Raw genomic sequence first — 27,793 nt, 5'->3', positions numbered from 1 at the left:
CTTTGCAGCCAACACACTTGTGGTTGGATTGTGGTCCTGCCAGTGGCTACACATGGGGCTCCCGAGATATTTTTAACCCTGCTGTGCCTCAGTTTCTTGTATATAACTTGGGGGTCACAGTGCAGACCTCAGAGAGCTGCCATCAAGAAGAGAGCTTGCAGGCTTCCCTGGTGGCTCAGTGGTGAAGAATGTGCCTCCCAATGCAGGAGATGTGGGTTCAATCCCTGATCTGGGAAGATCCCACATGCCTTGGGGCAACTAAGCCCGTGTACTGCAACTACTGAGCCTGAGCTCTAGAGCCTGGGAGCTGCAGGTACTGAGCCTGAGCACCGCACCTAGAGAGTAGCCCCCACTCACCACAGCGAGGGAAAAGCCCGCACAGCAACACAAAGACCCAGCACAGTCACAACTAAATAAATAAATAAAATAAAAGAAAGGACCTTGCGAGGAAGGGGTTGGAGCAACATTTGTTACCTTCTCTTTTCATCATCCCTGGAGCCACTTAAAACCCTAAACTGGACCCATGCTTTGAAGCATGTATCTCAGTCTGCACAAGGAGTGGTATTTCATTTCTAATGTCAAGTGTCTTCAAATAGACTCCACGCGGCTTCCTTGACATGCTGTGCATTGTAGGATTGTCCTTGCTTTCTCGCCAAGAACCGTGGAGGTGGGTGGGTCCCACAGCACCCTGGAAAGCTTGTCTCCAGTAGGTTCTGCCCTAATAGAAAACCGTCACCATAGATGTGCAGCCTTGAGTGGGAAATCAAGTACCTAAATCAAGCACTGATTCGGGTTACGGCCGGAAATAATAAAATGAGCATTTAGGAACAGTTTCTCCACAAGTTTGGTTTCAGAACAAGAAAATCATGGGTTGTGTCACGAAGACCTTTAGCACCTTGAGCCTGTTGAGATTCTCAGGTGATGGTGCAGTGTGAACATCTCGCAGCCTCTTGTCCACCCTGCCCCAGGCTGTCCTGCGCTTTGCAGAGAGAGGGGGCCATCTGGCTAGTGTCGTCGGTACATCTGGCTGTTGCATGAAGGAGCCGGGGCAGGTTACCCTCTGGAAGAGTGAGTGGTCCTGGAGGATGTTAGAAAGACCTCGTTTGATCTCCTGCCTTCAGCCGTTGGAGATCCCGTGGGTCAGTGAGGCAGCCCTGTTGTTGGGGTGCTTTTTCAGCCCCCTGAACTAATGCTGGTTCTCCCAGCTCTGCAGACACTCAGGGGCTGGTGGGCTTTGCAGCTGCCCTCGAAAGGGGATCTGTCATTCGGAGTGTGGTAGTTTTTCTGGAACCTCCATTTTGGGGTTCATTGGGATGTTCCAGAGGGGTGGACTGGCCATTTTTCATACTTGTAGCCTCAACAAACAGTGTTCTGCACACCATGGATGCTTGATAAACATGTGCTGCCCAGTGGGAACTACTAATAAGGAGAGAACACTTCATGTGTTTGGGAATTAATTGTCCAGCTTTTTTGCCTGGCATAAGGCAAGTATCGCACAGGCTTTTCAGTCCTTGCTGCAAAATGGTTGGCTTCTTAGTGGCCGGAAGACATAATAGATGATTATGAGTATAATGATAATGGGCTTTTACTAGGGAGGAGTTCATTGCAAATCATCCATTCAGGAGTGTCCGGGCTGAAAGAGGTAGTCCTGAGTCTGTATTTTATGTACAGGATACAGGCTCAGAGATGCAGGGACTTGTCCGGGGTTATTGGCCAGGTGAGCGTCAGGTCTGGATGGTGACCCCTTGGGAAATCTCAGCTCAGGGGCTACACCCTGTGGCTTGCTGCCTTGTTGGAGACAGATGCTCACTCCGAGGGGGTCTCATCTTTCCCCAGGGCGAAACTCCAGGCATCCCAGGCTCTCCAGGGCTCCTCACCCAGGTTATGGAAGCACCTGAATGATCCCGGTCGGCTCTGCTTTTTAATATCCTGTTTCGGCTATAAAACTTGGCTGTTTTTCTGTCATCTGTGTGCCTGCCTCTAGCTGCCACCTGCCTCTTCTCACTCATTACTTCATATTAGTTGCAGACGGGAAAATTGGACACCTGTACCTAGAACTATATGTACACTGAAAGCAAGCAGCCTGGAATGAAGAAGGCCTAAAGGCCTCTCCTGTAATAACTCAAAGAATACGTATCATTTATTGAGGCTTGCTGTGTGCCAGTTGCTAGGCTAAGCATTTTATATATATTATCTCATTTCCTCTTCACATCCATGCTGGGTGGAGATAGTTTTATCCCCATTTTACAGATGAGGAAATAAAGTCACAGGACAGTGAAGTTAGTTACCCGAGATCATTAGGCTGGCTGAGACTTGAGTCAGATTGAAATGCAGGTCTGCCTCACTCCAAAGCCTGTGACTGCTCAGAAGACATTTTTGCTCCCTCCCAACTTTCTACCAAGTTACACATCATTTGGTTCCCTGGGCTAGATGCAGAGGAGGAGCTGGCTGTGTATTTGTGGAAATTTGATCTCAGAGAAAATGTCTTTTTCATATAGATATATTTTATATAATGAAACAATAGTTTAGAATGTGTTTTCTATACTGTAAAGCATGTGCAATGGTCATTATTAACAAATAAAATTTTGATGATGAGCTTAATACAGAGGCAAGTATGCTTTAAAAATAACTTAAAAAAACCTGCCTGTGTTGCATGTGACATACATTTTGAGTGAGCCAGGGATATTCTGCAGGTCAGTTTGAGAATCCTGTCTCAAACAAAACACAGATGAGACTTCCCGGTCAACAGGAAAGGTGAAATCTGGCAAGGAAACCAGAAGAACAGGATGCAGGAAGGGCTTGCTCAGGAGAGGAAGCAAGGAAGACGTTATAGTGACTGTAAAATAGGCAAGGGGGGAAGTTTCTTCATCAGGGAGTGGGGAGAATGGGAGAAACATAGTAGCTGTGGTTGTCATAAATACACATTTCGCCAGAAAATAACCTGGTATGTGCCATTTGGGTAGTTTTGTCTTGATTTGGGACCAACTGCCATCTGGGTTTTCAGCATTATTTTGGCATATCTACTTTTGGTGTTAGCCAAAGAATTCTCCAGGGCAAAAGCATTGATTCAGTTGATTTACTGGGTCTTCTTTGGATGAATTCAGTTCAGTTCAGTTCAGTCGCTCAGTCGTGTCCAACTCTTTGCGACCCCATGAACCATAGCACGCCAGGCCTCCCTGTCCATCACCAACTCCCAGAGTTTACCCAAACTCATGTCCATTGAGTCGGTGATTAATTACTTTGGCCTGAATTGCTCACTTAGATAAACATACTTTTTGAAACTCTTCAGTGTCGAATCATATCAGCTAAACTTAGTAAAGTCTATTGTTTGCAACCTGTAGAAGGGTGTATTGGATAGCTTTTTATCACATAGCAAGACAGCCTCAAACTCAGTGACTTAAAACAGCAGCCACTTATTATTTCTCGTGTGTCTGTGGACATTGGCGGGGGGTCAGCAGGGTATTGGCTACTCCGGGGGGACTCAGCCAGGTGGCTCTGCTCCACGTGTCTCTTGTCCTCCCCTTGGCCAAGCTGCCGTGTTCTTCCCACAGCACCCGTAGAGGTAGAGAGGCCAGGGGGGCACACTTGAGCCGTCTGAGGCCTGGGCTTGGGACTGGCCTGCTATCACTGCAGCCACAGTCTGTTGGCCAAAGCAGTTTCCAAACCCAAGTCAAAGGGTAGAGAAAGGTATTCTGCTAATTTGATGAGCAGAATTGCAGAGTCCTTTATCTGGTGAAGGGGGTGAACAGAGAGGAATAATAAGCTGGAACCAAAGGTCAAACTACCATAAACAGTAGTAAACTGCTACTTACCAATTACTTCCTGTGGGCCAGGACTGTGTGTGTTTAATAATAGCTAAGATTTATTTGGCACTTACTGTGGGCCAGACATTCTTCTACACACTGGACACAAATGGGTTCTCTGAGTGTTACAATATAGACCCTAAGATTATCTCCAATTCGCACCCAAGGAAATAGGAGAGAGGTTTAGTGGCTTGCTCGAGGTCAAAGTAGGGGAAGCCCGCTCCAGCACCCAGTCTTCAGTGCTCTACGTGATCTGTTACTGTGAAGGACTGTTGCGAATACAGAGGCCCAGGTCACTTAAGGGACTTGTCTGAGGTCACCAGGTGGACACAGCTAAAGCCTGCTGGCCCACATGACTGCTGACCGTATTCTTCCCATTGTGCTATTGACTGACAACGTGAATTGAGGAATGTAGCTTTCTTTATTCTATTTACTGATTGTGATGTGGCCAGAGGCATGAGATCCAGGTATGAGATTGAGACTGAGCATCTGTTGTTTGTACAGAATTCTCCCCTCTCCTTGAGCTAAATGTGACAAATATTCCTTTTGCCACTTGTTGATTAATATTCTTTGGGGAAAAAATGTATTTTCATATACATAGCCTGAAGAGAAATGTCAGCAGTTAGACAAAGTAATCAGTAGAAGGTTTTGTGTTTTAGTAAAGGTTAATTAAGACCCATCAATTTTTTCTCTTTAAAACCTTGAAGTAAAAGAATGTAATTAGCTATTCCCCCCCCTCCCCGGCCATTCCCAGAGGGCAGATGTAAATGTTTTACCTAAATGGAGGCATTTATTTAAATTCATCCCGATTTCTTTGGAAGTTTTATACATCTTTCTTCTGCTATATCAGCTTATAGCTACAATTATTTAATAAGGTTTTCCCAGGGTGAAATTGGATGCCCTTTATCGATCTTAATGCTGAGGGGGCATTCAATTACTTAATCTGAAGCACTATATCTGGGTCTCTCTATTACAATTTTGTTATAAATGGCTTGCTAATGATGCTTGGGGTGCATAGGTTAATAGGGGCCATCTTAGCCAAGGCTGGGTAATTGAACGCTTTCTATTTTGGGGCCGGTTATCTGATCTCTTACAGTGGTACTGGGTTCCCACGATTCCAGCCTGCACCCACAGGGCACAGCATTGAGCCCTGGCTGGAGGGCGATCTCACTGAAATGCATGCCTGCGGACTCTAGTTTAATACACGAATGGGAGAGCCAGGGGTCCTGGCTAATCGGAGTCCACTGGCACCAAAACGGGGACATTCCAGACAGGTGAAGTGGATATCCATTGCTTATTTCTTAAGAAAGAATAGCCTGAGTGTTAGGTTTCGGAATGACTGTTCTTGGTGTATAGAAAATCTCAACCCAGGAAAAAAAACAGCAATCCATTTTCCTTTCAGTCTAGGTGCATGAGTTCCCAGCTATACGTATTTTAAAGATCCTTTTGAAAGCATCCAGAGTGTGCCTCCTTCTTTGTGTGTGGACGGATCCCAGCCCTCCAGGCCTTCCAGAGTCTGGCCCTGCCTTTTCTCCCATCTGTTTCCCACCCCCTTTCTGCCCCATAACCCAGAGATCTGCTCTCCTGCTGGTCCCCATGGCTTTGCTCTCCAGCTTCCCTTCTTTGCGGGATCTTTACTTCCCTGGTTCCTACGTGACTGGCTTCCTTCTCATCAGTCAGATGAATCCACCTTAATTAGGTCTACCCTGGCCATCCTCTCCACTTTACTTCCCCTTCTTCTAAGGCAGCAGTTCTCCCCGGGGATGAAGGCCAGGGATGCTGCTAAACATCCTACAGTGCAGAGAACAGGCCACCACAACAAAGCATCACCCGGCCCTGGTGCGGCACCGGGACCCCCTGTTCTAAGGGTGTCCTTGTTTTCTCTCTTTGTGTTTTCTTCCAGCATCTGAGATGATGTTATTCATTTGTGACTTTTAAAATTGTCTATTGTCCTGCTATTCCCCTAACTCCAGGTGGGATATAAGTTCCAGGTGAGGCAAAGGTCTCCCTATTATGGTCACTGCTGTACCAGTCCCATCCACTTGGACGAGGGTGGTCTGGAAACCTCAAAGCTCCAGGCCCTGTTCACAGCAATGCACTCACTAGTCATACGGTAGTTGTGTTTAATCCAGTATTTCACATACTATATGCTAGTCAGATGTTTTGATAAAAAAATGTAACAGACATTTTTTTTCTCTCGAGGAGAGTCTCCACTGGTGTCTCTCTCCAGACACCAGCTGGGAGTCCTGCAGTTCAGTTGAATTTTTCTAGTAACTCCCTGGAATTAGCACAGCTTTCACGGGTTAGGGGCTCAGTCCTCGGAGACTGGAGCTTCCCTGGTGGCTCAGCGGTAAAGAATCTGCTTGCACTGCTGGAGACTCGGGTTCGATCTCTGGGTCGGGAAGATTCCCTGGGGAAGGAAATGGCAAGCCACTCCAGTATTCTTGCCTGGGAAATCCCATGGACAGAGAAGCCTGGCGGGCTACAGTCCGTGGAGTCGCAAGAATCGGATGCAGCTCAGTGACTAAACCACCAGCACCACCTCTGAGACAGCCCCTGCTTCAGACCTGAGTCACAAGTCTTGAGTCCCCAGGCTACCCACACTTCCGTTCTAATGGCTGCAGGGTCAGAGGTTCCTACAGTCCTTTCTCAAGTTCCTTAAGTTGAATGATGTGCGGTACTCAGAAAAGCACCCTCCTTACTATTATGGGTTCATTACAAAAGAGACAATATAAGAACAGCCAAATGGAGGAGATGCACAGAGTGAGCCTAGGGGAGGGTCATGGACCTTCCAGGCCCTCTCTTTATATACCACCCTCCCAGCACTTCCACAGGCTCTCCAACCAGAAAGCTCTCGGAATCCTGTCATTTAGAGGGTTTTTATGAAAGGCCTGCAGCTCATGGGGACGCAAAGAGTCAGACACGACTTAGACACTGAACAACAATAACATTATGTAGGCACAAGTGAGTAAATCATTGGCCACTGGGGATTAACTTAGTCACCAGCCTCTTCCCCTTCCCTGGAGGCTGGAGAGGCAGGGCTGAGAGTTCCAAGCTTCCAAGTTTTTCCTGCTACCAGTCCCATCCTGAAGCTGTCCAGGCCCCCTCTCCCCCTCCAAGAGTCACCTTGCTAACATAAGCTGAAGTGTGGTTGAAAGGGGCTTGTTACAAATGGCAAAAGGTATTGTCCATGTCACCCCTCTCACCCAGGATGTTCCAAGGGTTTTAGAAGCACTGTGTCAGGAACTGAGACAAAGACCAGATATTTCTTTGGTGTGACATCACATCCCCGTCATGTCCTGGTTTCAAGCCCCCAAACCTGGCCGCGCTGGCTTCCCTGGTGGCTCAAGTGGTAAAGGATCTGTCTGTAATGCAGGAGATCTGGGTTCGATCCCTGGGTCTGGAAGATCCCCTGGAGAAAGAAATGGCAACCCACTCTGTCTTCTTGCCTGGAGAATCCCATGGACAGAGGAGCCTGGTGGGCTAGTCCATGGGGTCACAAGGAGCTGGACACAACCGGGTGACTGATCCTTTCAAACCTGGACATGCATCTCGGGTGGCGCCCAGTGCAGAGTCCTCCTTCGCGAGGGATCTGGAGAATTAAAGAGGAAAGGGATGAAGGAGTGAATTTTAGGAGGTAACACAGGATCTGAGTGTTTAGGCTCTGCAGGCCTCTGGAATTGTCTCCCCAGTTTTCTACTCCCATTTTACGAAGTGAGACGTAGAATGGGAGGTCTGGCTGGAGGGTGCCGCTGGCCCAGCTGACAAATCCTCTGGCCTGCTGTGTCCCAGGCCTCTCTGTTGAGACTGTCAGCCACTCTGGCTACTCAGGTCTATTTATTTATTGTGTTTGTCCTAGAAAACCTTTGTTCTGGTTGAGGAATGTTTTGCCCATTCTGGTGAGTCCAGATTTTGTACATTTTTTGTCTTGGAGCTTCAGAGACCATGTTTTGGAAAAGATCTAATTAGGCCTCCTGCAGCCAGAGAGACAGAAGGGTGCAAACTGGCTCCCCCCCTGCGATGCTGGCTGGAATCTCATTTTAACCCTGCTTGGCCTTATCTTCGCTGTGTGAAAAATGTTTTCTTGGCTTAGTGACGGGGTTTCTGAGTAGGGGAACTTGCCCTTTTGTTTCTTTGGTTTGGGAGAATTGTTTGTAGCAAGTGATGGTTCAGGGCCGGTTGAGCAAGTTGGAGGCAGCGGTCTGAGCCTTGAGGTTTCCACGGAGTCCCTCCAAAAACTCTCGGGGATGAGGGGGTGGTGGAGCCTGAGATCTTGGCCTGGTTCTGGGCTGTTTGCTCCCACGTTGCCCTCTTCTCTGTGCTTCTCAGAACTGCTCTGACCCCTGTCTCAGCCTTTACTCACTAGCATTCCTCAGACTGCTTCCTTGAGACATTAGTTAGAACTCCATGGTCAATTATGTTTTGGAAATGTTGTGTATTATAGTCCTCTCTTATGGATTCACAGTGAAAAGGTGAAGTCTGCTCTAAAGAAGTCTGTGTCATTTGGGCCATTCTACCTTTCCTCCAGGCAATTTAAGCCCTGAAGACCCATCGACCATGCAGAATATTTTGTGGAGGACATTTTAGGAATACCGCATGGCTATTTCACGGTCATCATGTTGTGATAAAACATAAGCCTTTCTGTCCAAGGGAAGGGGATGTTGCTGCTGGTGAGTTGACTGCTTGGCCTCTCTGCCAAAATGAGGGGGGCTTTATGCAGGGTTAGTTAACACCACCTTACCTGGGGACAGTAAGGATTGTTGGAGGGGTGTGTGTATGTGCAGAGGCAGAAGTGAGTCTGCCACCTTTAGCTGATTCTCAGGTGCTAAGGAAAGATACTGTGATGGGATTGCCCATCTTTGATTCCACTTCAGACATTCTTGGCATTTACTGACAATGAAAAAACATAATAGTAAGAGTCATTGATGATGCTATCATTATTCATGTTATCTCTCTTTTATGGGATCCTAAACATGTGTAGGCATTCTGCAAACTCTTCACATGCATTAGTTGACTTAGTACTTGTTACACACTTGAAAGGGAGATACTTTCATCCTAATTTTACTGGTGAGGAAACCAGAGCTTACAAAGGTTATGCTGCTGGCTCAAGGTCACACGGTTAGCTCATTAGCAATGTTCTACCACTGCTAGAAACCATATAGGTCTCTTTTTTGCTGTTTTTACAATGTCTACAAAGAAGTGTCACTTGGGCAACAATACATTTTATAACTGCAGACTTCTATTAATGGATTTTTAAGAATCATGTTTTCCCAAGGATGATGAAAGTGAAAAGTTGTTTCAGGGTCTGAAGTGTTCTGTTACTCGGGGGAGTACTGCATGTTGGATTTAATTGCTTAATAACTTAAAGTCAAATTTTTTTTAATATGATACAGTCTGCTGAAGGAGAGAATCATTTCAGTGTTTCTAAATTTTCATTAACTTTTGCATCCTACACTGATAATAAATGTTCAGTTCAGTTCAGTCGCTCAGTCATGTCTGACTCTTTGCAACCCCATGAATCACAGCATGCCAGGCCTCCCTGTTCATCACCAACTCCCAGAGTTCACTCAGACTCACATCCATCGAGTCGGTGATGCCATCCAGCCATCTCATCCTCTGTCGTCCCCTTCTCCTCCTGCTCCCAATCCCTCCCAGCATCAGGGTCTTTTCCAGTGAGTCAACTCTTCCCATCAGGTGGCCAAAGTATTGGAGTTTCAGCTTCAGCATCAGTCCTTCCAATGAACACCCAGGACTGATCTCCTTTAGGATGGACTGGTTGGAGCTCTAGGTTAAAAGACTATTTATTAGTGCTGTTCGGAGGGGAAAAAATATTTTCTCTGCCTGCTCCCATCTTAACTACTCTTGGGTCTTTTTTTTTTTTAATTTAAAAGAGTTGTTATTTCAATTCATCCCTCAAATTCAGAGTGACTAACTCTGCATGAATCTAAGAATGATTCCAAGTTGAGAGCAAGGGTTCTAGTCACTTAGCTGTGTCCAGGCACAGACATTACAGAATATGTGGGTTGTGTGAAATAAGATGTGTTTAATAAGGTGCTGGTGGAGCTGGTGTTGGGGTCACATTTGGTGGCAGAGATTGAACTCCAAAGCCAAACAGCAAGGACCTGACACCTCTCCCTTCATCCTATATGATTTTCTGTAACTTGCTTGTGACCTAGCCAGCGTGGCTGAAACTTAGAAGTGGAAAAGAAGCGGGAACGTCTCTCCTTGGAAGATATTCCCAGGGTGATTGCTGTCACCATCTAATGTAATAAAACCTCTTTTCCTTGTTGTTTAGGTACTCTGACATCTTAAGGATTTTGTTTCCCATGAAGAGGAAACATTTCAAAGGAACATAGGATGTGAAAGAAGAAATCTCCATGGACTCTACATGGATGGTGTGTCTGTCCATCTCTCATTGAGGCCATGAGATCTTCTAATCCCTTGGGTGTTTCCATGTTCTCCAGCAAGAACACGTCCACTTCATTTGGTGCCATGGGAAAAACCTGAAGGTCAGGAAGAAGTGCTCCTGACCTGTGGCTTTTTCCAGGATTACAGAGCATGACAATTGGACATCACTCGTGTTATCTTTCAGAGGCAAACCAAAGAACGTGATCCCTCATTCTCTGGTGGTTTGGCACCTGCTCATTTTTATTCTGGTTTCTGTTGCTTGTGCCTTCCAATCATCTTATGTGATCACTGAGCCATCCTTCAAGTTTCACAGCACAACTTGCAGGCATCCAGACTCCTCAGGGGCTCGCCCATGGCTCAGTGGGCCAGCAGTCCAGGGGCATTATCATGAGGCACTGCATTAATTGCTGCATCCAACTGTCGCCTGACAACGTACAGACACAGCAGGTCAGCTGCCGAGGAGGCTCCCATCACGGTCGCCAGGACTGTCCAGTGTGCAAAGCAGAAAACAAAATTGTGTTTCGAGTGGACGGTAAGCAGATGAACTTGCTGGCTGTTCTCGAAGTGAGGGCTGATGGGAATGAGAGCTGGGGTGGGTTTTTGCGCTTCAAGAAGGGGAAGCGATGCAGCCTTGTTTTTGGATTGATAATAATGACGTTGGTGATGGCTTCTTACATCCTTTCTGGGGTCCACCAAGAGCTTCTGATCTCATCGCCTTTCCATTACGGAGCCTTCCCCAGCAATCCCAGCTTGACGGAGGGTGAAAATCCAAGTGACGCAAAAGAACATCATCACCAATCCTCTGTAAATAATATTTCATACGTGAAGGACTATCCAAGTATTAAGTTAATTATCAACAGCATCACATCCAGGATTGAGTTCACCACCAGACAGCTCCCAGACATAGAAGAGCTCAAGAAGCAGGAATTGCATGTGAGTAGCCTGATGCGCATCTCTGTTGACTGATTTTAAAGAATGGCTGCTTCCTTTCCTATCATCACCTTTGGCAAGAAAGTGACCAAAAATGTCCGAAGTGTAATAGTGGTAATTTGACAGCCTTACGGATGAGAGTTCACTGAGAGGGCTGTGTCCATGCTGTTAATGCCAACAAGGGAACTCTGTATTAAATGGCACAGCTAAAACGGTTGAAGGAACCCCCTTTCTGGTAATTCCTTTCTGGGATGTTTTGCTTGAAAGGTGGTCCTGGCAGTTAAAATTACTTTTGTAGAACACTCTCTAGTCTGCCCTAAATCACAGTGTTTGTCTCTAACAGCCACTGAAATATACAACTATATAGTCGTATGTGTGTGTAAGATAAATCATGGTAGAATGGATTTTGATGGAACTTGTATTTTTATTCTCTTCATATCTTATTTTTATTGGGGTTTTAGGAAAAGCATGGTCTTTGTTTACCAAGTTTACTTTTAGTATTTAGTCATCATCCAATAATACTCCCCATGCAAACGTTGTAATAAGCCTCAGTGTAGGATCATACTGGGGAGAAGGCAATGGCAGCCCACTCCAGTACTCTTGCCTGGCAAACCCCATGGATGGAGGAGCCTGGTGGGCTGCAGTCCATGGGGTCACTAAGAGTAGGACACTACTGAATGACTTCACTTTCACTTTTCACTTTCATTCATTGGAGAAGGAATTGGCAACCCACTCCAGTGTTCTTGCCTGGAGAATCCCAGGGACGGGGGAGCCTGGTGGGCTGCCGTCTATGGGGTCGCACAGAGTCGGACACGACTGAAGTGACTTAGCAGTAGCAGCAGGATCATATTGAGGACAGAGTGTGTTTTCCCCTCTCAGTGTGTCTCTCCATTTTTATCTCTTTCTGTTGCAGATGTTTTCCGTCATCCCGCACAAATTTCTTCCCAATAGTAAAAGCCCCTGTTGGTACGAGGAATTCACGGGCAGGAACACCACCGACCCCTACCTGACCAACTCCTACGTACTCTACTCCAAGCGCTTCCGCTCCACCTTCGACACGCTGCGCAAGGCTTTCTGGGGCCACCTGTCCCACGTGCACGGCAAGCACTTCCGCCTCCGCTGCCTGCCGCACTTCTACATCATTGGGCAGCCGAAGTGTGGCACCACCGACCTCTACGACCGCCTGCGGCTGCACCCGGAAGTCAAGTTCTCCGCCATCAAGGAACCGCATTGGTGGACCCGGAAGCGCTTCGGTGCGTGCCGCCATGTCCCCATGGCAAGGGTGCTTCAGGAGCCTTCACTCCGTCACTCCTTCCCGGGTCAGGGGTCAGGGTTGGAGTGGGAGCCCTGAGACTGACCCGAGCGGGGCATTCTGGGAGGTTCCCGGAGCGAGGCAGGTGGGGAAATGAGAAAACACGCTGAGAGGTGGAGATTAGAGAGTTATGTGGTTAGAGATACCCAGGCAGGCACCCAGCAGGACTGCGTACCCAGCTCCTGATCACCTGATGAGCATTTATACAGGGCCGGCAGTGTGCAAGGCCAGCGAAAGGGTGCCGGATGGGCACTCTTCTTGTCCTGAAGGGCCTTGGGACATGTATCATCCAGGTGGACGTTTGTTGGGGCCTGTCCGCTCCCAGCTCCCAGCTCAGTGCTGTTCCTGCTGGAGCCCCCACACCCACACCCCTGCACTGGGAGGAGGCAGGAGAAAGAAAGCCGGCTGTGTTTGGCCAGGTTTCCACTTCCTGCTGGAGCATCCCAGGACCTGAGCCTGTCACTGAGCTGCTTCCTGCCTCTTCTCTTACCTGCCTGCCCCTTGGGGATCAGAGGGTCAGAATGAAAGCCCCACGAAGGTAATTCTGGGCCACCCTGCTCACAGCACCCCTTTCCCAGGAAGTTGATGGTAGCCACCACCTCATGACTCCTGCAGGCTGGTTTCTACTCCACCCAGCCCTGAGCCAGCCCTAGCCAACCCCTCAGCCCCCAGGGTCACTGTTTCCTCTCCTCAGCCTTTTCCCTTCTTCCAGGAGACATTTGGTCACTGGAGCTAAGGGATGACAAATGCCAGAGTCTGGGTGAGCCTGGAGGGCGGTTTCTGTGGAAAGGACCTAGGTTGCTTGGAAAGGAATTTTGAAAGCTTTTCTTAGTACAACCTAAGTTGAGATCAACTCTTAGTGTGTTTCTGACAAACGTTTGACTTAATCCTTTTGATGTTCCTCCGAAAGTGAACAGAAGTGTAAATTTGTCTTTTGTAGTTTGGCAGTGGCAGCTGTGGAAGCTGGAGTTTCTGTGCTCATCTTTAGGGGGCCCTCCCCTACAGAACTCACTGTCTTTCCCTGTGAAAACCAGGTTCCTGCTGGTCAAGGGGAGAGTCACGGGGGCATGGAGCCTCTGGAGGCTGGTGTTTGGTATCACCTTGAACCTCTTGCTGTTTTGCCTGTGGATACTCTCTCCACTTTCCATTAACCTTGGTGGCTGTGGTTTGGGGCAGTGCATTGTTAATAAATTTTCAAGGTAAATTTACCCACCTCTCAGGCAAGGGACAATTTAGGCTGCTTGTGGCTGATGCCAGAATCACTCAGGTGTCCATCCGGAGACCATCAGTTCTCCTTATTGTTTGGAGAAATGGATAGACTTCCTGATGGAAAAGAACTTCGGGAAGGTGCTGGGGAGCCCTGACAAAAAAAAAAAAAAAGATGCATCTGAGCTTTAGAGGACACCTCTGATGGGAGGTGTTTTCTTGTGATTCATCGTGTGTATTCTGATGCCATTGCTGCCCTGCCCCTGGGGGAACCTCACCTGGTGCCCGTGTTAACCAGCCCTGACCTCCCCGGCCCTCCAAGTAGACCAGATTATAGTTCTTGAATAGGCGTGCCATCTTTTCAGGGGCTACTGTGCACCCGAGTGGTGGTGTGTTCCACCCCTCAAAGTGCACGTGGCTCAAAAGAGGGCGGCCGGTTTGCAGAGGTCCCTCCGTCTCTTGTAGCTCATGGGGTCAAGCCTTGGCTGCTGCAGCTGGGCCTTCAGACCTTTCCATCCATTTGTGGCCACTCCCTGGAGGCCACCAGCCCAGCGTGGCAGCTTTGTCCTCAGTAACCCCTGCTTCCTGGTTCTTGTAGGAATCGTTCGCCTGAGGGATGGGCTGCGGGACCGCTATCCTGTGGAAGACTACCTGGACCTCTTTGACCTGGCCGCACACCAGATTCATCAAGGACTGCAGGCCAGCGCTGCGGAGGAGCCGAGCAAGATGAATAGAATCATTATCGGTATGGCTTCCATGGAGCTCCTGCCCTGGGCCAGGCCAGGCTTCACTGCACTTGCAAGCATTTGCATGACATTTGCCCTCAGCTGCTGAGTGCCTGTTTCCCCAGTGACTCCCCCCACCTCTCTCCCCCTGTGTAAAATGTTGATATTGTTTGTGCAATTTTCCATAAAGCAAAAACATTTAGTAGACTCTCTATTTCCATGGAGACTCAAGTGCACCTGAAATGGCTTTTTAAAAATGTTGCCGTTTCTTGCTTTTATTAAAGTTAAGCTTGCATGTTGGATTTCTTTTCGAGATACACCCATCTGAGTAAGTTTGGATGGGGGATCATGAATGCAAAATGAACTGATTAGTCATCGGTTTAATTTTTGTGGCATTTGTACTCCCTGGCCTCTGGGACCCTGTGAAGATGGAAGTGGCCTCTCCTGAAATAGACACATCCCTCGTGCATCGTGGGTGACTGATTGCTGCTGGAAAAGCTTCGGTCTTGTCAACCTAATGCCTTTAGACATTCAAAGTGAGGTGGTTTGATTAGCAATTTTTTTTTTTAATTCACAAGAATGTTTTGTAAAAAACATATCTGTTCACCCTCTCTATTGGATTCAGCTTAAAAGACATTTATCCACTTATACCTCTGAGAGAGAGAAATCGAATCACATATTTTTCTTAAATTGGTTACCTGAGGCAGCGATCTATTTTTTCATTCTAAATCTATTATATTTTGATTCTCTAAGTTCGGTTACACTATCAGTGACTAAGAAGAATTGTAATCAACCATCTGAAAGACGGCTGTTTACTTATGTGTCCCATGTCCAAGGGGACAGACTTACATGCTGAAGCTCTGATTTATTTATTTTTAACTCGAAGAAGCCAGATGAGAGCATACCCTCTTACTCAGTCCAAACTGGGTACTAGCTGTTTTCTTGCAGCCATGAGTTAACACCCAAATTACAAATCTTGACTAATATTTAACTGTGGCTTGAACATACTGTGGGCTTCCCTGTATGGGCTTCCTTTAGCTCAGTTGGTAAAGAATCTGCCTGCAGTGTGGAAGACCCTGGTTTGATCCCTGGGTCAGGAAGATCCCCTGGAGAAGGAAATGGCAACCCACTTAAGAATTCTTGCCTGGAAAATCCTATGGACAGAGGAGCCTGGCAGGCTAAAGTCCATGGGGTCACAAGAATTGGACATGACTTAGCGACTAAGCCACCATGACCCATACCATGTGCCTCTGGGAAAATCTCATGTTCTTGTGAAAGAGTTAAAAAGCTATACATCCTAGGGTCGGGAAATAGAGCCCAAGCTAATGAATAAATAAAGGAAGGCTTTAGTTTGGTCTTCTCATTTTATTTACTTCTAGATTTAGAAATGAAAACTGAAGACTATATCCATGCTCTGATGTTTACCTGAAGCAGAGTTTGTTGAGTTTTATGGTAGATGGAAAGCTGGCATCTAGCCCGGGCTGTGCCACCAGCGAGCTCTGTGCCATGCGACAAGTTGGTCTTTGTGTTCCTGAACTCAGTCTACTCATCTGTAAAATGGGTTTGTTGGACCAGATCAGTTCTGGGTTCCTCCCAACCCTGAAACTCTGCTTCAGCTTCTTCTGGTTAGATCCCTGGAAGAAGCATACTGATCTTTCTTCATCTTGGCCAATGGATCATAGAGGGCCCTTTCTTGGTCGTCTGGGCTAATGGCTGGAGTCGGGAAGGACTCCAGGGGCTGGTTCTGTGGGCTGGGGATCAATACATGTGGAAAGGCTGCTGCCCTCTCTCAGGGCTCTCAAGGGCCCCTGCTCTGCCCTGTCAAAGTGCTCAAGTGAAGCTCTGATTGTTTATTGAATTATTGATCTTCCCCTAGGTTGTAAGGTTTGAGATTAAAGGGGATTGTCTGTCTTGTTTCTGTCATCTATCTATAGTGCCAAGCACAGTGCTGGGCACATTTTAGACCCCAAATCAGAGCCTTCTGCATGGATGGATGAAGGATGGGTGAATGATGGATGAAGGATGAATGAAGGATGGATGGGTAGATGGACAGACCGTTAGGTAAATGGACAAGCATAGAACCAGTTCATTTATGAGATTGACAAAATTTGTGCCAACTTAGTTTTAGGTACTTTCCTTGTCCTAATATTCTCTTATTCATTGTGAGTAGAATTTTCAAAGGACTTCAGATGGGCTTGTTTTTTTTCTGTGTTCTAGGGTATTATCTCGTAAAAAAAATAGAAAGAAAGAGAGATCAGAATAGAAATACTCACCTGGACATGATTGCACATCCAACAGAATAAATAGGAGCCTGCTAACTCTCCGCATAACTGTGATGTGCTCATCAGTGATCAAAGAGACTTAGTCTTCAGGCTCAGATTTTCCCCGAATAAGTGACTTTCAGATGTGTCATATAGTCCCGTGTACGATGTCGGGAAATCGAATGTATAATTAATTGATTGATTTGCCTTTCTTTCTGAATCTCTGAAGACTATTCTTCAAAAAAAAAAAAAAAAAAAAAAGAGGGAAGCGGTTCAAGTCTATGAGACAGAAATGCTGAAAGGTCTCTGTGTTGGCTTCACCCCTGGCCTAGAATGTGCTTAACTGACCTCATCATGCTCATGCAGACCGTGATCAAACAGGGGCTAGAACCAGCTTCCCGTTCACCCAGCCAGCACTGAGTGAATGCTGTGTGCCAGGCCACGGGGTGGGTGGGCACGCAGGATCAAGGTCCCATGAGCCTTCCCGCAAAGCCTTCCTCTTTGAGTGTGCTTGGGGACTGACCCTTGTGATTTCAAGGGAAGATTGATGCAGATTGCATGCAGCTTCCTAATGAGAGTCAGCTTGCCCGAATGCCTCCTTCACCCCTGATGACTTTTGAAGGAAAGGCATCTCAGCGGGCCCTTAAAATGCCATGGAGCAGTGTGCCGTAGGCAAAGTTAAACATCGTGAAATTGGGAGGCCAGATGCTCATAGAGGTTTTTCTGCCACATCCTGGAGAGAGGAGCTGGGAGGAAGAGGGATGCTCAGTGTGGCTCAGATCACCTTCGTCTCCCGATGGAGGTCCTTACGGGAAGGGGTGATGGTGTAGTAGAGGGCAGTCATCAGCCTCCTCTTCCCAGAGTCCAGTCGGCCCTCTTCCTGGGCCAGCTCACCTGTGCACAACTGTTTTAGACGGCACCACAGCCTGGTATGGCTCCTAGTTCAGGCTGCTCTGTGGGAGCCCGTAATTCAGCCCCACTCACTCGCAGCGTTTTCTGTTTCCAGGCGAGGCCAGCGCCTCCACCATGTGGGACAACAACGCCTGGACACTCTTCTATGACAACGGCACAGACGGCGAGCCCCCCTTTCTGACCCAGGACTTCATCCACGCCTTCCAGCCAGACGCAAAGCTGATCGTCATGCTCAGGGACCCCGTGGAGAGGTGAGCAGCATATTCGTGGGTTTTTTAGTTTGGGGAAAAGAAAAGCCAGTTTTGAAGGCCAGTCTTCCTTCTCATCACAGACAAGATTTTGCTGCTTCTTCTTTAAATAAACAGGCTTAACATGTGATGTTACTGCTATTTCTTCTGTAAACGTTATTCTTGGGGCCATCTTCACTGCTTCTAAACAAACTGTGGATTGTTTCCTTAGCCATTCTGACCCTAGCCTGCGGGCCTTCAGCCTCTGCCGGTCTGGCCTGGGGATGTGGGACGGCCCTTGAGTGATGTCCAGGCGTGAGAAATGCCCTTGGAATCAGGGGTGTCGGGTTTCTCTGTAGGGTGTAACTCCTATAGTTCTTTGTCCTCTGCCTTGATTGATGCCTCTGAAAGTGCTAGCTGCACCTTTCCTGAGAGGAAGAAAACGACAGAGCCGCTCTGTTGTGAAGTGCGGTAGCTGCTCAGTGCAGATGAGGCCAGGCTAGCGTGGTCCCAAACAGACTGGGTGAGTGTGGCCTGGCCAGCGCTGGGCCTTGCTGAGGTCACTGACAATGGCTGTGTGTGTGGCAGAATCTGAGGGCTGCCAGGACTTAAAAAATCATTTAGTCCATCACGTCCCCTTTGGCCGGACCAGCACCCCTGCACCAGAGACAAGAGGCTCCATTCTGGTTCAAGAGTTCCCATCCAGAACAACCCAGTTCTGCTTAGACAGCCCTGTGAGAGCACCCTTCCTACACTGACCCCAAGTCTATCTTTTGGGAATGTCTACACTTTGGACCCATTTCTTCCTCATAGAGCTACATAGATCAGATTTAATCCTTCTAAATGGGTAAGCCTGTCAAATATAGAAGACATTGTCAGGGCCCTGTGTCTTCTTTTCCTTTGGACTAAATGCCTCTTGTTATAGGGGCTTCCCAGCTGGCACTAGTGGTAAAGAACATGCCTGCCGGTGCAGGAGACGTAAGAGAGGCGGGTTTGATCCCTGGGTCAAGAAGATCCCCTGAAGGAAGGCATGGCAACCCACTCCAGTATTCTTGCCTGGAGAATCTCATGGACAGGGGAGCCTGGAGGGCTGCATTCCATGGGGTCACAAATAGTTGGACATGACTGAAGTGACTTAGCACACAGCACAAGGGTTATTATGCCCCACGCCCCCACACATGCCAAAGATGTGTGTGAACTTGACCCTGTTGGGAAATAGAATCTTTGCTGATGGACTCAGGTTAAGATGAGGTCACACTGGAGGAGGGTGGGCCCTAACCCAGGAGCTGGTGTCCTTATGGGGAGAGGAACTGTGGGTCCCGGGATCCACAGACACAGGGAGAACGCTGTGTGAGAATGAGGCAGAGGTTGGTGTGATGCTCCCAAACCTCTGAGGACCACCAGGGATGGCCGGGACCGAGGCCCGGAACAGACTGTCCTCGGAAGCCCCAGAGTAAACCAGCCCTGCTGACCCCTGGATTTCAGACTTCGGACTTTCAGAACCGTGAGAGAATAAATTCCTGCTGGAATGAGCCCCACGTCGGCGGTAATTCATTATCAGCAGTCCTAGGGCACTAACACAGCCCTGGTCCCTTCCTTGGATGGCAGACATTCCTGGCCCCATAGCCTTTCGAGTGATAATTGTTTAAAAACGCCTAGAATCTCCTACCCAGATAATCAATATTTTTATTTTGGTTTGTTTTCTTTTAAGCTAATACTTATCTATGCAGAGAAGTGGTGTGTGTGTGTGTGTGTGTGTGTGTGTGTGTGTGTGTGTGTACAGCTGTGTGACTATACAGTCTCACATCTTGCTTCTTTCGTTTCGAACTCTTGGCTTACCTCCACGGACCCCATGTGGGTCTTGGAGTGGCCTCCGTGCTCTGCAGTGATCTGGTCAGAGAGCTGGATGGCCCCTGCCCCGTCCCCACCCCTGCAGACCCCCTGTGGGGGCCATCTTGATGCTGCAGATGGTTCCACTCTGCCCGCTGCACCTCCTCCAGCCTCAGGAGTCCCTCCACACTGGTCCCGAGGCTGCCCTGACCTCGGGGCAGCTTGCCATGTCCTGCCTGCCGCTTCCCACACCTCGGGAGACAGGAATTCAGCCCTTCTGCCCAGGGAGTGGGCTGGAACCCACTGCCCCAGCTTGAGAACAGTTGACCCAAACCAGCAGTGCTCTCGTGTGTACTTGATTACATAACTGTCAGCCTTGAAAGGCCCGGTGACTCAGTGACCCCGTGCTGCCCACAGAGGTGTTTTCACAGCTGCTCCCCCAGGCCACCCCCACTGCAGCTCATGAGGCTGCAACATTCTCTCAGAAAAGGAGGGGGCGCCTCACTGCTTGGCCAGTGTCTTCCCATCACATCTCGCTCTTCCTCATTCTGAAGAAGTTCACCTGCCTCAACTCCAGAGGGCCAAGAAGGTGAGACTCCAGCTCTGTCACCCCCTGAGCACAGAAATGGGAGCCCGGGGGACGAGGCGCTCTCACCAGCTGCAGTCAGACAGGTGTGGGCATTGCGGTCTGCAGTTCAGCCAGGGCGGGGAGGAAGGGGTAAGTGTGGCACCAAGAGGGAAAGAGCAGCTAGTGGAGAGTGCAGAGAAAGGCCTTTCTGGAAGAGCTGAGGCCAGGTGGGGTTTTGAGGGCTGAGTAAGAGTTTGCCAAGTAAGGAGCGAGGGACATGGTCAAAGGGAAGGAGCATACTGGGCAGGGAGGATGGAGAGTGCAAAGGGAAGGACTGCGTGTTCTCTCAGAGAGCGGAGCCAGCTTCCATGGGCGCGTCCCTCTCCCCACAGCTCTCATTCCACCTCTGGGGACACGGGAACCGTGAAGACAAGCTTTGGACAGCAAGGACCATCACGCTGCCTGGGTTCAGACACGGAACCAGGGGCCAGGGCTGCCCGACTCACCTCTCAGACCTCAGCCCGTAGTTCCCCTTTTAGTAGGAGGCCATTCCAAGGAGTCTTGTCTCCTTTTTTTTTTTTAAAGAGCAAATACTCTGTTTATACTGGGAACTGAAAGTTCTTGCCTTCCTGACACTCACTTAACAGAAAGAGTTCATCAATTACAGTGTTCACTGATTCCCAGTCACATGCTGGGCAGTGCTCTTGGTGCTGAGCAGGCGCACACAGACGCCTGCCCTCCAGGAGCTGCACTTTGTCAGGAATGCGAGGCACTAATCCTCATGCACACGTGATGGTGCGGAGGAGGGCAGGATTCCATGGCAACACAGCCTCCTCAGGAAGTTAACCCTGTTGCGGGGCTGCTGACTGTATTTCTTATCAACTGCTGTGTCACAAATCACCCAGAAACCTGGCAGCTTGAGACAGCACAGTTAACTATCTTGCACTATCTTTCATGGGGCAGAACCCAGCACAGCTTTGCTCTCCCAAGGCTGTCGTCAAGGCAGGGTCTCATCCGAAGGCTTGGTAGGGGAAGGATCTGCTTTGGAGCTCATGCAGTTGTTGGCAGAATTCAGTTCCCCAAGAAGTGTGGGAAGAGGGCCACAGTTCTTTGCTGGCCATTGTCTAGAGGCTTCCCTCAGTACCTTGCCACTGGGCCACCCCGTCATCAGAAGCTGCTTGCTCCATCAGAGCCTGCAGAGGAGCAAGCTGCTGCCAAGTTGGGAGCCTCCATCTTTTGTCATCTGAGCACAAGAGTGGCAGCCCATCACCTTTGCCATATTCTCTCGATGAGAAGCAAGTCACATGGTCCAGGACACAGGCAAGGGGAGGGGATTACAGGGAATGAATCCCGGGGTGAGGAGAGGATCTTCGGGACCATCTTAGAAGTTACCTACTGCTCTGTGCTGCTCTCTCGCTCCTCTGGGAAACCACGCCCTTACAGCTGGAAAGAGAGGCAGTGCCGGCGCAGTGCCCTGTGGAGGGGCAGCGAGCCCACGTGCTCAGGGCAGTGTGTGTGTGTGTGCGTCTTCTGTGGGGGTTACTGACAGCAGCAGCTGTTCCATTGCTTTGTAAACGTTGATAAAGGATGGAACAATAGGAATTTCTTCTTTTTTGAGCCCCATGACTCATGGCCTATCTGAAATGGCTGGCTCATTTCCCATCGCGACCAGAAAGGATGATAAATACCGGGTGTTTAGGTCACTCTTGAAGAAGCAAACACTTGGAGCCCGAGTTCCCATTAGTCTTAACTGGGTCCCAGGCTATCAGCCACTTAAGCCATTCCGTGACCTTGTACTTCTGCAAGTGGGAGATTCCCTGAGTTTCTCCCTGCCCATGGGATTGGACTGAATGAATTCTTCTCTCCTTGTACAAATAGGCTCAGAGAGGAGGGGGGGAAAACCTTCATTTCTAATTTAAATTCGCATTTAGCCTTTATGTCTATAATTGATCAAAGGCAGAGGGTTTGAAAATGTTGGAATTGTAAGCAAAATCAAATCAACCACTTTAAAGCTTCCAGAGAAGCAAGCCCATTTATCTTTCTGGCAAGGAAGAGAGAATAGTGGAATGTGGATGGGATGGTTCTTAGGGCCAAAGGGCCAGCCAACAATTCCTGTTGCAAGTTTCTCTACGTAAGAGATAACGACAATTTAAAATTCAAGTTCCTTGGCTAAATCGGCCCAGTTAATTAAAAAGAAGCCACCAATTACAAGCAGGGTTTTCCTTCATTTAGTTCAATTCTTAAGTGGAAAAGACTTTTCAACACTGCCCACATTGGCCGCCTGCCTGCTCATTTGTGAGACAGTTGATGGAGTTTGACTCAGCGCAGAGGTGGTTACAGTCAGCAAGAAATGCAGAAAATGGCTGGGAGGTGCCCACCCCTTCAACGTACTTTGTTCGAGGGATGCTTGGAGAGTGGTCTTGCACCATCATTCACGGACTTTACCATCCCCGTATCTTGGGCTTCATTTTTCGGGTGGTCTTCCCACAGTGCATGATAACGACCACCTCAGGAGTCTTGGTTTTCACGTCTTATGAAGAGAGGTCAAAGCAGAAGGAGAAGTCAGCTCCATTAAGGGTAGAGCTTGATTTTGACACCAGTGTCTTGAGACCCAGTGTCTTGTCCCCAGTGCTGTGGAACCTGGGGAGTTATTTTCTTTACCTGCTTTTATGAACTGATTTTCTTAACAACCCACTGGGCTGGTTAAATAAATTATTCTCTTCATGGCGATAAGCTAGGAATGGAAGGAATGAGGCTGCTAATGAAATGAATCCATTTCTGTGCAGTTTTTCATTTGGGCAGAGAGTGATGAGCAGGAGGGAACCTTTGGACTGGAACCTTGAACCTTTCATCAATGTCGTTCCATCTCCAGAGTGGCTGTTGGGGTGTGTGGGTGGTGAACAGGGACCCAGGATCACTGTGATAGGGACGCAGCCTCAGGGACCACAGGGTCTGTGTTTGAACCCCATCTCTGCGGCTCTCTGGCTATGTGAGCTTCAGGTTATTCAACCTCTCTATGCCTTCTTTCTTCCTCATTGATGAAATGAGGGGAAATAGTCCTGTATCTGGGGCTTCTATGGTGGCTCAGACGGTAAGGAATCTGCCTGCAATGCAGGAGACCCAGGTTCGGTCCCTGGGTTGAGAAGGTGCCCTGGAGAAGGGAATGGCTACCCAGTCCGGAATTCCTGCCTGGAGAATTCCATGCACTAGAGCAGCCAGGCCCACTACAGCCCATGGGTTCACCTAGAGTCGCACATGACTGAGCAAGTAACATTTTCACGTTCAGTCCTATCGGGTTGTAAAGATGAAGTGACTTAATATGTGTGGTGTGTTTAAAAATGCTGGGCAAATGGTAACTATTATATACTTATTAGTTACTATTATTCAGCCACAATAGTAGCAAGTAAGAATAACAATATCCAGACTCAGATACTCAAGGAAATGTTTATCCAGCCCTCTTGATATGCTGGATGCCCTGCATACATTGGAGAGCCGAGCTGAGTCCTTCCCGTCTGCCCTCCCGGAGTCTTCTCCAGTGGGGAGGTGGCAGCCTAGCACTCACCAATCACTTTCTTTAGCCTGGTTCAGTGCTAAGTCCTTTTCAGGCATTGCCTCCTCTGAACTTTGCAAGCAGGTGAGAGGGCTGTCTTGACGTGTCACAGCTAATGTGTGTGGGCTCAGTGGGGTTAAGTTACCTATCAGCTGTCACCTGGTTACTAAGTGGCCAGACTGGGATTTGATTGCATGTCACTTGGACTGAGGGGCCAAGCTTTTCATCTCTGTCATAGGTCAGTTACTGGGAGGCCGACTCTGCGGCAGAGGGTACAGGAAGTTTATCAGTTCAGTATCAGTTCAGTCATTCAGTTGTGTCTTGACTCTTTGAGACCCCATGGACTGCAGCACACCAGGCTGCCCTGTCATTAACCATCTCCCAGAGCTTGCTTAAACTCATGTCCATTGAGTCAGTGATGCCATCCAGCCATCTCATCCTCTGTCGTCCCCTTCTCCTGCCTTCAATCTTTTCCAGCATCAGGGTCTTTTCAAATAAGTCAGCTCTTTGCATCAGATGGCCAAAGTATTGGAGTTTCAGCTTCAGCATCAGTTCTTCCAATGAATATTCGGGACTGATTTCCTTTAAGATGGACTGGTTGGATCACCTTGCAGTCCAAGGGACTCTCAAGAGTCTTCTCCAACACCACAGTTCAAAAGCATCAATTCTTCTGTGCTCAGCTCTCTTTAGAATTCAACTCTGACATCTATACATGACTACTGAAAAAACTATAGCCTTGACTAGACAGACCTTCGTTGGCAAAGTAATGTCTCTGCTTTTTAATATGCTGTCTAGGTTGGTCATAACGTTTCTTCCAAGGAACAAGCATCTTTTCATTTCACGGCTACAGTCACCATCTGCAGTGATTTTGGAGCCACCCCCACCGTCCCCCCCCCAAATGAAGTTTGCAGGGCGTGCTTTTGGGCCAGCCCCCGTGAGGGGCGACAGGGCAGGACCGACAGAGGGAGAGGTCACAACAGGGGTCTCAGCCAACCACTTCCTCGAGGCATCTCCCATCCACCGGCCATTGGCTGCGTCTGCCCTGGGGAGGTGTAACCTTGGTGGTGCAGGTCTTTTGGTGAAGGGACTGAACTTGTGAGCTGTGAGCAGGATGGAGGTTCCCCACTTGGGCAGAGTTCTGTGATCAGTAAGGATGCCAGTCTATGTAGAGGCCTAAGCCTGGACTCAGCTCCTTCACTTGTTTCCACATGAGTGAGAGCAGGATCCTGACCCAGGGCGTGGAGCAGCTTGCGGAGCCGGGAGAAGAGCCGGATTGATGCTTCTGAAATTGCCGTGCGCCCCCACTACTGATGAGAGTCTCTCTGGCGACTCAGCTGCTGCTGAAAAACTCCCACCATGTTCTCAGGCAGTACAGGAGCTCTGGCATTCTAAGGCCGAGGGGTGTTTTCTCTATAGCAGATTTTTCATGAAGACTGAAAGGCAGGCCATTCCCTAGCACCGACAGATTAATTTTTAATGTAAACCAGCTCAAAGGGAAATTAGGAGAACTCCCTTGTGGGCAAGAGATGGAATCCGGTGGAGGGGGCGTGGCGCTGAAATGTACAGGTCATGACAACCGCAGCAAGGCATACTCCCGCCACCTAAGGCCTTGCCCTCCTCCCTTTTCCCTCTTTAAGACCTTGGAGGTTTTGGAATCCCAGGCAGCAGTCTTGAGAAAGACTGTAGCGGAGAGTCCTAAGCCACAGGTTAATTTCCTGGTGAATTTGGGCGTTCTGCTTCTTAGAAGCTGCCTGTCTGGGTGTCACTGACACACCTTGGTATGGGCCTTAACGGTGACACCAGGTCCTTTGATCAGGCTGCACTGTGAGCCGCCAGGGAAGGGAGAGGGAGCTGGCCGGCTCTGGGTCAGGGCCACAGGCCCCATCCTCTGAAGGCCGTTCGGGAGTGTCCGTACGGGGAGGGACCTCCTCTCGTTCCTGGCGGGAGAAAAGCCATCGTGCTGAAAACCCCCATGTGTTTAACACTGTTTATTTTTTCGGGAAGTGTTTACAAAGTCATTGGCAGTCCTGAGTATTCCCACACGGACTGTTTGCAGAAGGAGGCTCTGTGTGCCGGGGAGCGTGGGGAAGAAGAGCCCGCTGTGTGTCCTTCTGCAGAGATTGGAAGGGCGGTGGGGGCATGGGGCGCCGATGCCGGGCTGCCAAGAGAAGTCGGGGGGCCTCTCCGACCCAGGGTGTGGGGGCTGACGAGTAAGGGCGGCCCATGTCCTGGACCGGCCAGCCCAGGGATGGTGGCCATTGCTCTGTGGTGAGGTCTCCCACCTAGGGGTCCCGGCCTGGCCCTGCTGCTGCCTTAACCTGGGGGTAGCCCAACCATTCTTGGCGCCTGCTTTTTCTCTTTTCCCCTGGTCTCAGGGTCTCAGACACATCTCCTGTGAAAGCGATTTGTGAGCCACACGGGGCTCGTGGGTGGAGGGCTGCTGGCATGGCCTCCACCCACAGAGGTTCACCGAGGGCCCCGCGACTGGATGCGCAGAGGGAATCAGAGCTGGGTCCAGAATCCTGCTTGTGTTCAAGGGGAAGAGAAGGCCCAGCCCGGGCAGCCCTGCTTCCCTGTGGACCCTCTTTAGGCCCCAACCTAGTATGTTTTCTCTGGCAGAAAGTGAGCTTCATCAGCATCGCACAACCTGAGTGACTCCAGAGGTTTTCTCCGAATAAGCTGGTCTGGCCAGCCCCGCTTCACTGTTCCTCATGATGAGATGGTCATGGTGTGTGAGTCAGTGGACAAAGGGCCTCCGTCTCAGCGATATTAAATGGCTTTTTTTTTTTCCATGTAGGAAAATTATACATCATCGTTATTGATGACACTGTGTCAAAAGTCGGGAAGTTATTGACAGGAATTTGGGTCTGGGTGCCAGCAGATGGACAGCAATGGCGGGCTGCTCTGGCTGGCACTGTGGTCACTGCGTGCACGAGACCCTCCAGAAGCCGCAGAACCCTGTGCTCTTACGCGGGGGGGCGGATTAGAAGACATGAGTGTGCCCACTCCTGGGGCTGCCAGGGATGAAATGTGACCCTTCACATGTGTGTCGCCATCTGGCACGCACTTCAGGGGCACAGAAGGGCCAGGGAGTACTTGGCCTGAGGTAGGCCTGTCCAGGAGCTGTGGGTCAGCTGTCCACAGCTCTGGCATCTGCCCTGGGGTCTTTCCGCCAAGCATGGCTCTCTGTGATGGCTGAGGGGTGAGCAGTAGTAAGCTGGAAAGACGAGGATCTCCAGGCCTCTGACGGTCTGCACTTGGCTGGACAGACCTGACACCGAGGCTCCAGCTTCTGTGGCCTTTCAGGCTTGGGGATCTGAGTGATTCGGGACCTGGGCCCCTCTGAGGACTGACCGGTGAAAATCAGCTCTCCCTTTGGAGTGATGAAAACATAGATGGTGCTGATGTTCACACAAATTTGTGCATTTACCCAAAACTACTACATTGTTCGCTTGTTTAAAAGGGTGCATTTTATGGGGTGTGGATCATGTCTCAATTTAAACATAGTATGAAAATAATTCATGAAAGAAGGATAAACCAGCCGCAAGGGGTGGTCTCACCGAAGTAGCGACGTTTGAGCTGGAACCTGCAGTCTGCACCTAGAGGAAGGCCAGTCAGCATGCATGTCATGGTCTCAGAGCTCAATTATAAACTGAAATGAGCTGTCTGCCGTGGCCAATGAGTATCAGCTCATCCACGTGATGAGAGATCGGGAAGTAGGGACGGAAGCCAGGAGATACCTGGGCCTCTGTTGTGCTGTGATTTCCAGTTGTCGAGCACGTTTTCTCTTCCTGGTCATGCCAGGTTTCACCCTGATGTCTGCTGCTGTATTACAGGTGTGATTGCGTTTCAGTCTCCTGTAACTTATTAAGTAGTTCTGTGACAGAACTGACTTTTGCTTCCAAATCACTCTGCACCTAAAACAATAAAGACCTCAAAACAAAGCCCCCCAAACCATCAGATGGCTAGTCCCCGACTCGGGCCAGCTGCCAGTTTGCGGCTCCGTCCCTAAAGTATGAGCCCGGGGCCAGGTCCTGTCGGGTCACTGGGCTTTGGAGTTG

The 27,793-nt window shown here is 49.2% G+C and overlaps 1 protein-coding gene across 13 annotated transcripts in view; it reads left to right on the top strand.

Moving 5' to 3' along the window:
* Positions 1-27,793, top strand: part of CHST15 (carbohydrate sulfotransferase 15) — an 80,249-nt gene that overhangs the window by 31,971 nt on the left and 20,485 nt on the right. For 10 of the 13 annotated variants that reach the window (XM_027960534.2, XM_027960532.2, XM_060404819.1 and 7 more), the window contains 4 exons: positions 10,099-11,144; positions 12,055-12,394; positions 14,258-14,404; positions 17,652-17,808. In XM_027960534.2, coding sequence (XP_027816335.1) covers positions 10,599-11,144; positions 12,055-12,394; positions 14,258-14,404; positions 17,652-17,808 — 1,190 coding nt within the window. In that variant the 5' untranslated portion in view covers positions 10,099-10,598. Of the gene's footprint in view, positions 1-8,331; positions 8,474-10,098; positions 11,145-12,054; positions 12,395-14,257; positions 14,405-17,651; positions 17,809-27,793 lie in introns of all 13 variants that reach the window. The other 3 variants (XM_042238833.1, XM_042238831.2, XM_042238828.2) reach the window with 1 other exon arrangement.

Source organism: Ovis aries, chromosome 22, assembly GCF_016772045.2.
Source record: "Ovis aries strain OAR_USU_Benz2616 breed Rambouillet chromosome 22, ARS-UI_Ramb_v3.0, whole genome shotgun sequence".
Classification (NCBI taxonomy): Eukaryota; Metazoa; Chordata; class Mammalia; order Artiodactyla; family Bovidae; genus Ovis; species Ovis aries.
The sequence above is the reverse complement of the archived record's forward strand: the minus strand, read 5'-3'. Positions and strand labels throughout refer to the sequence as shown.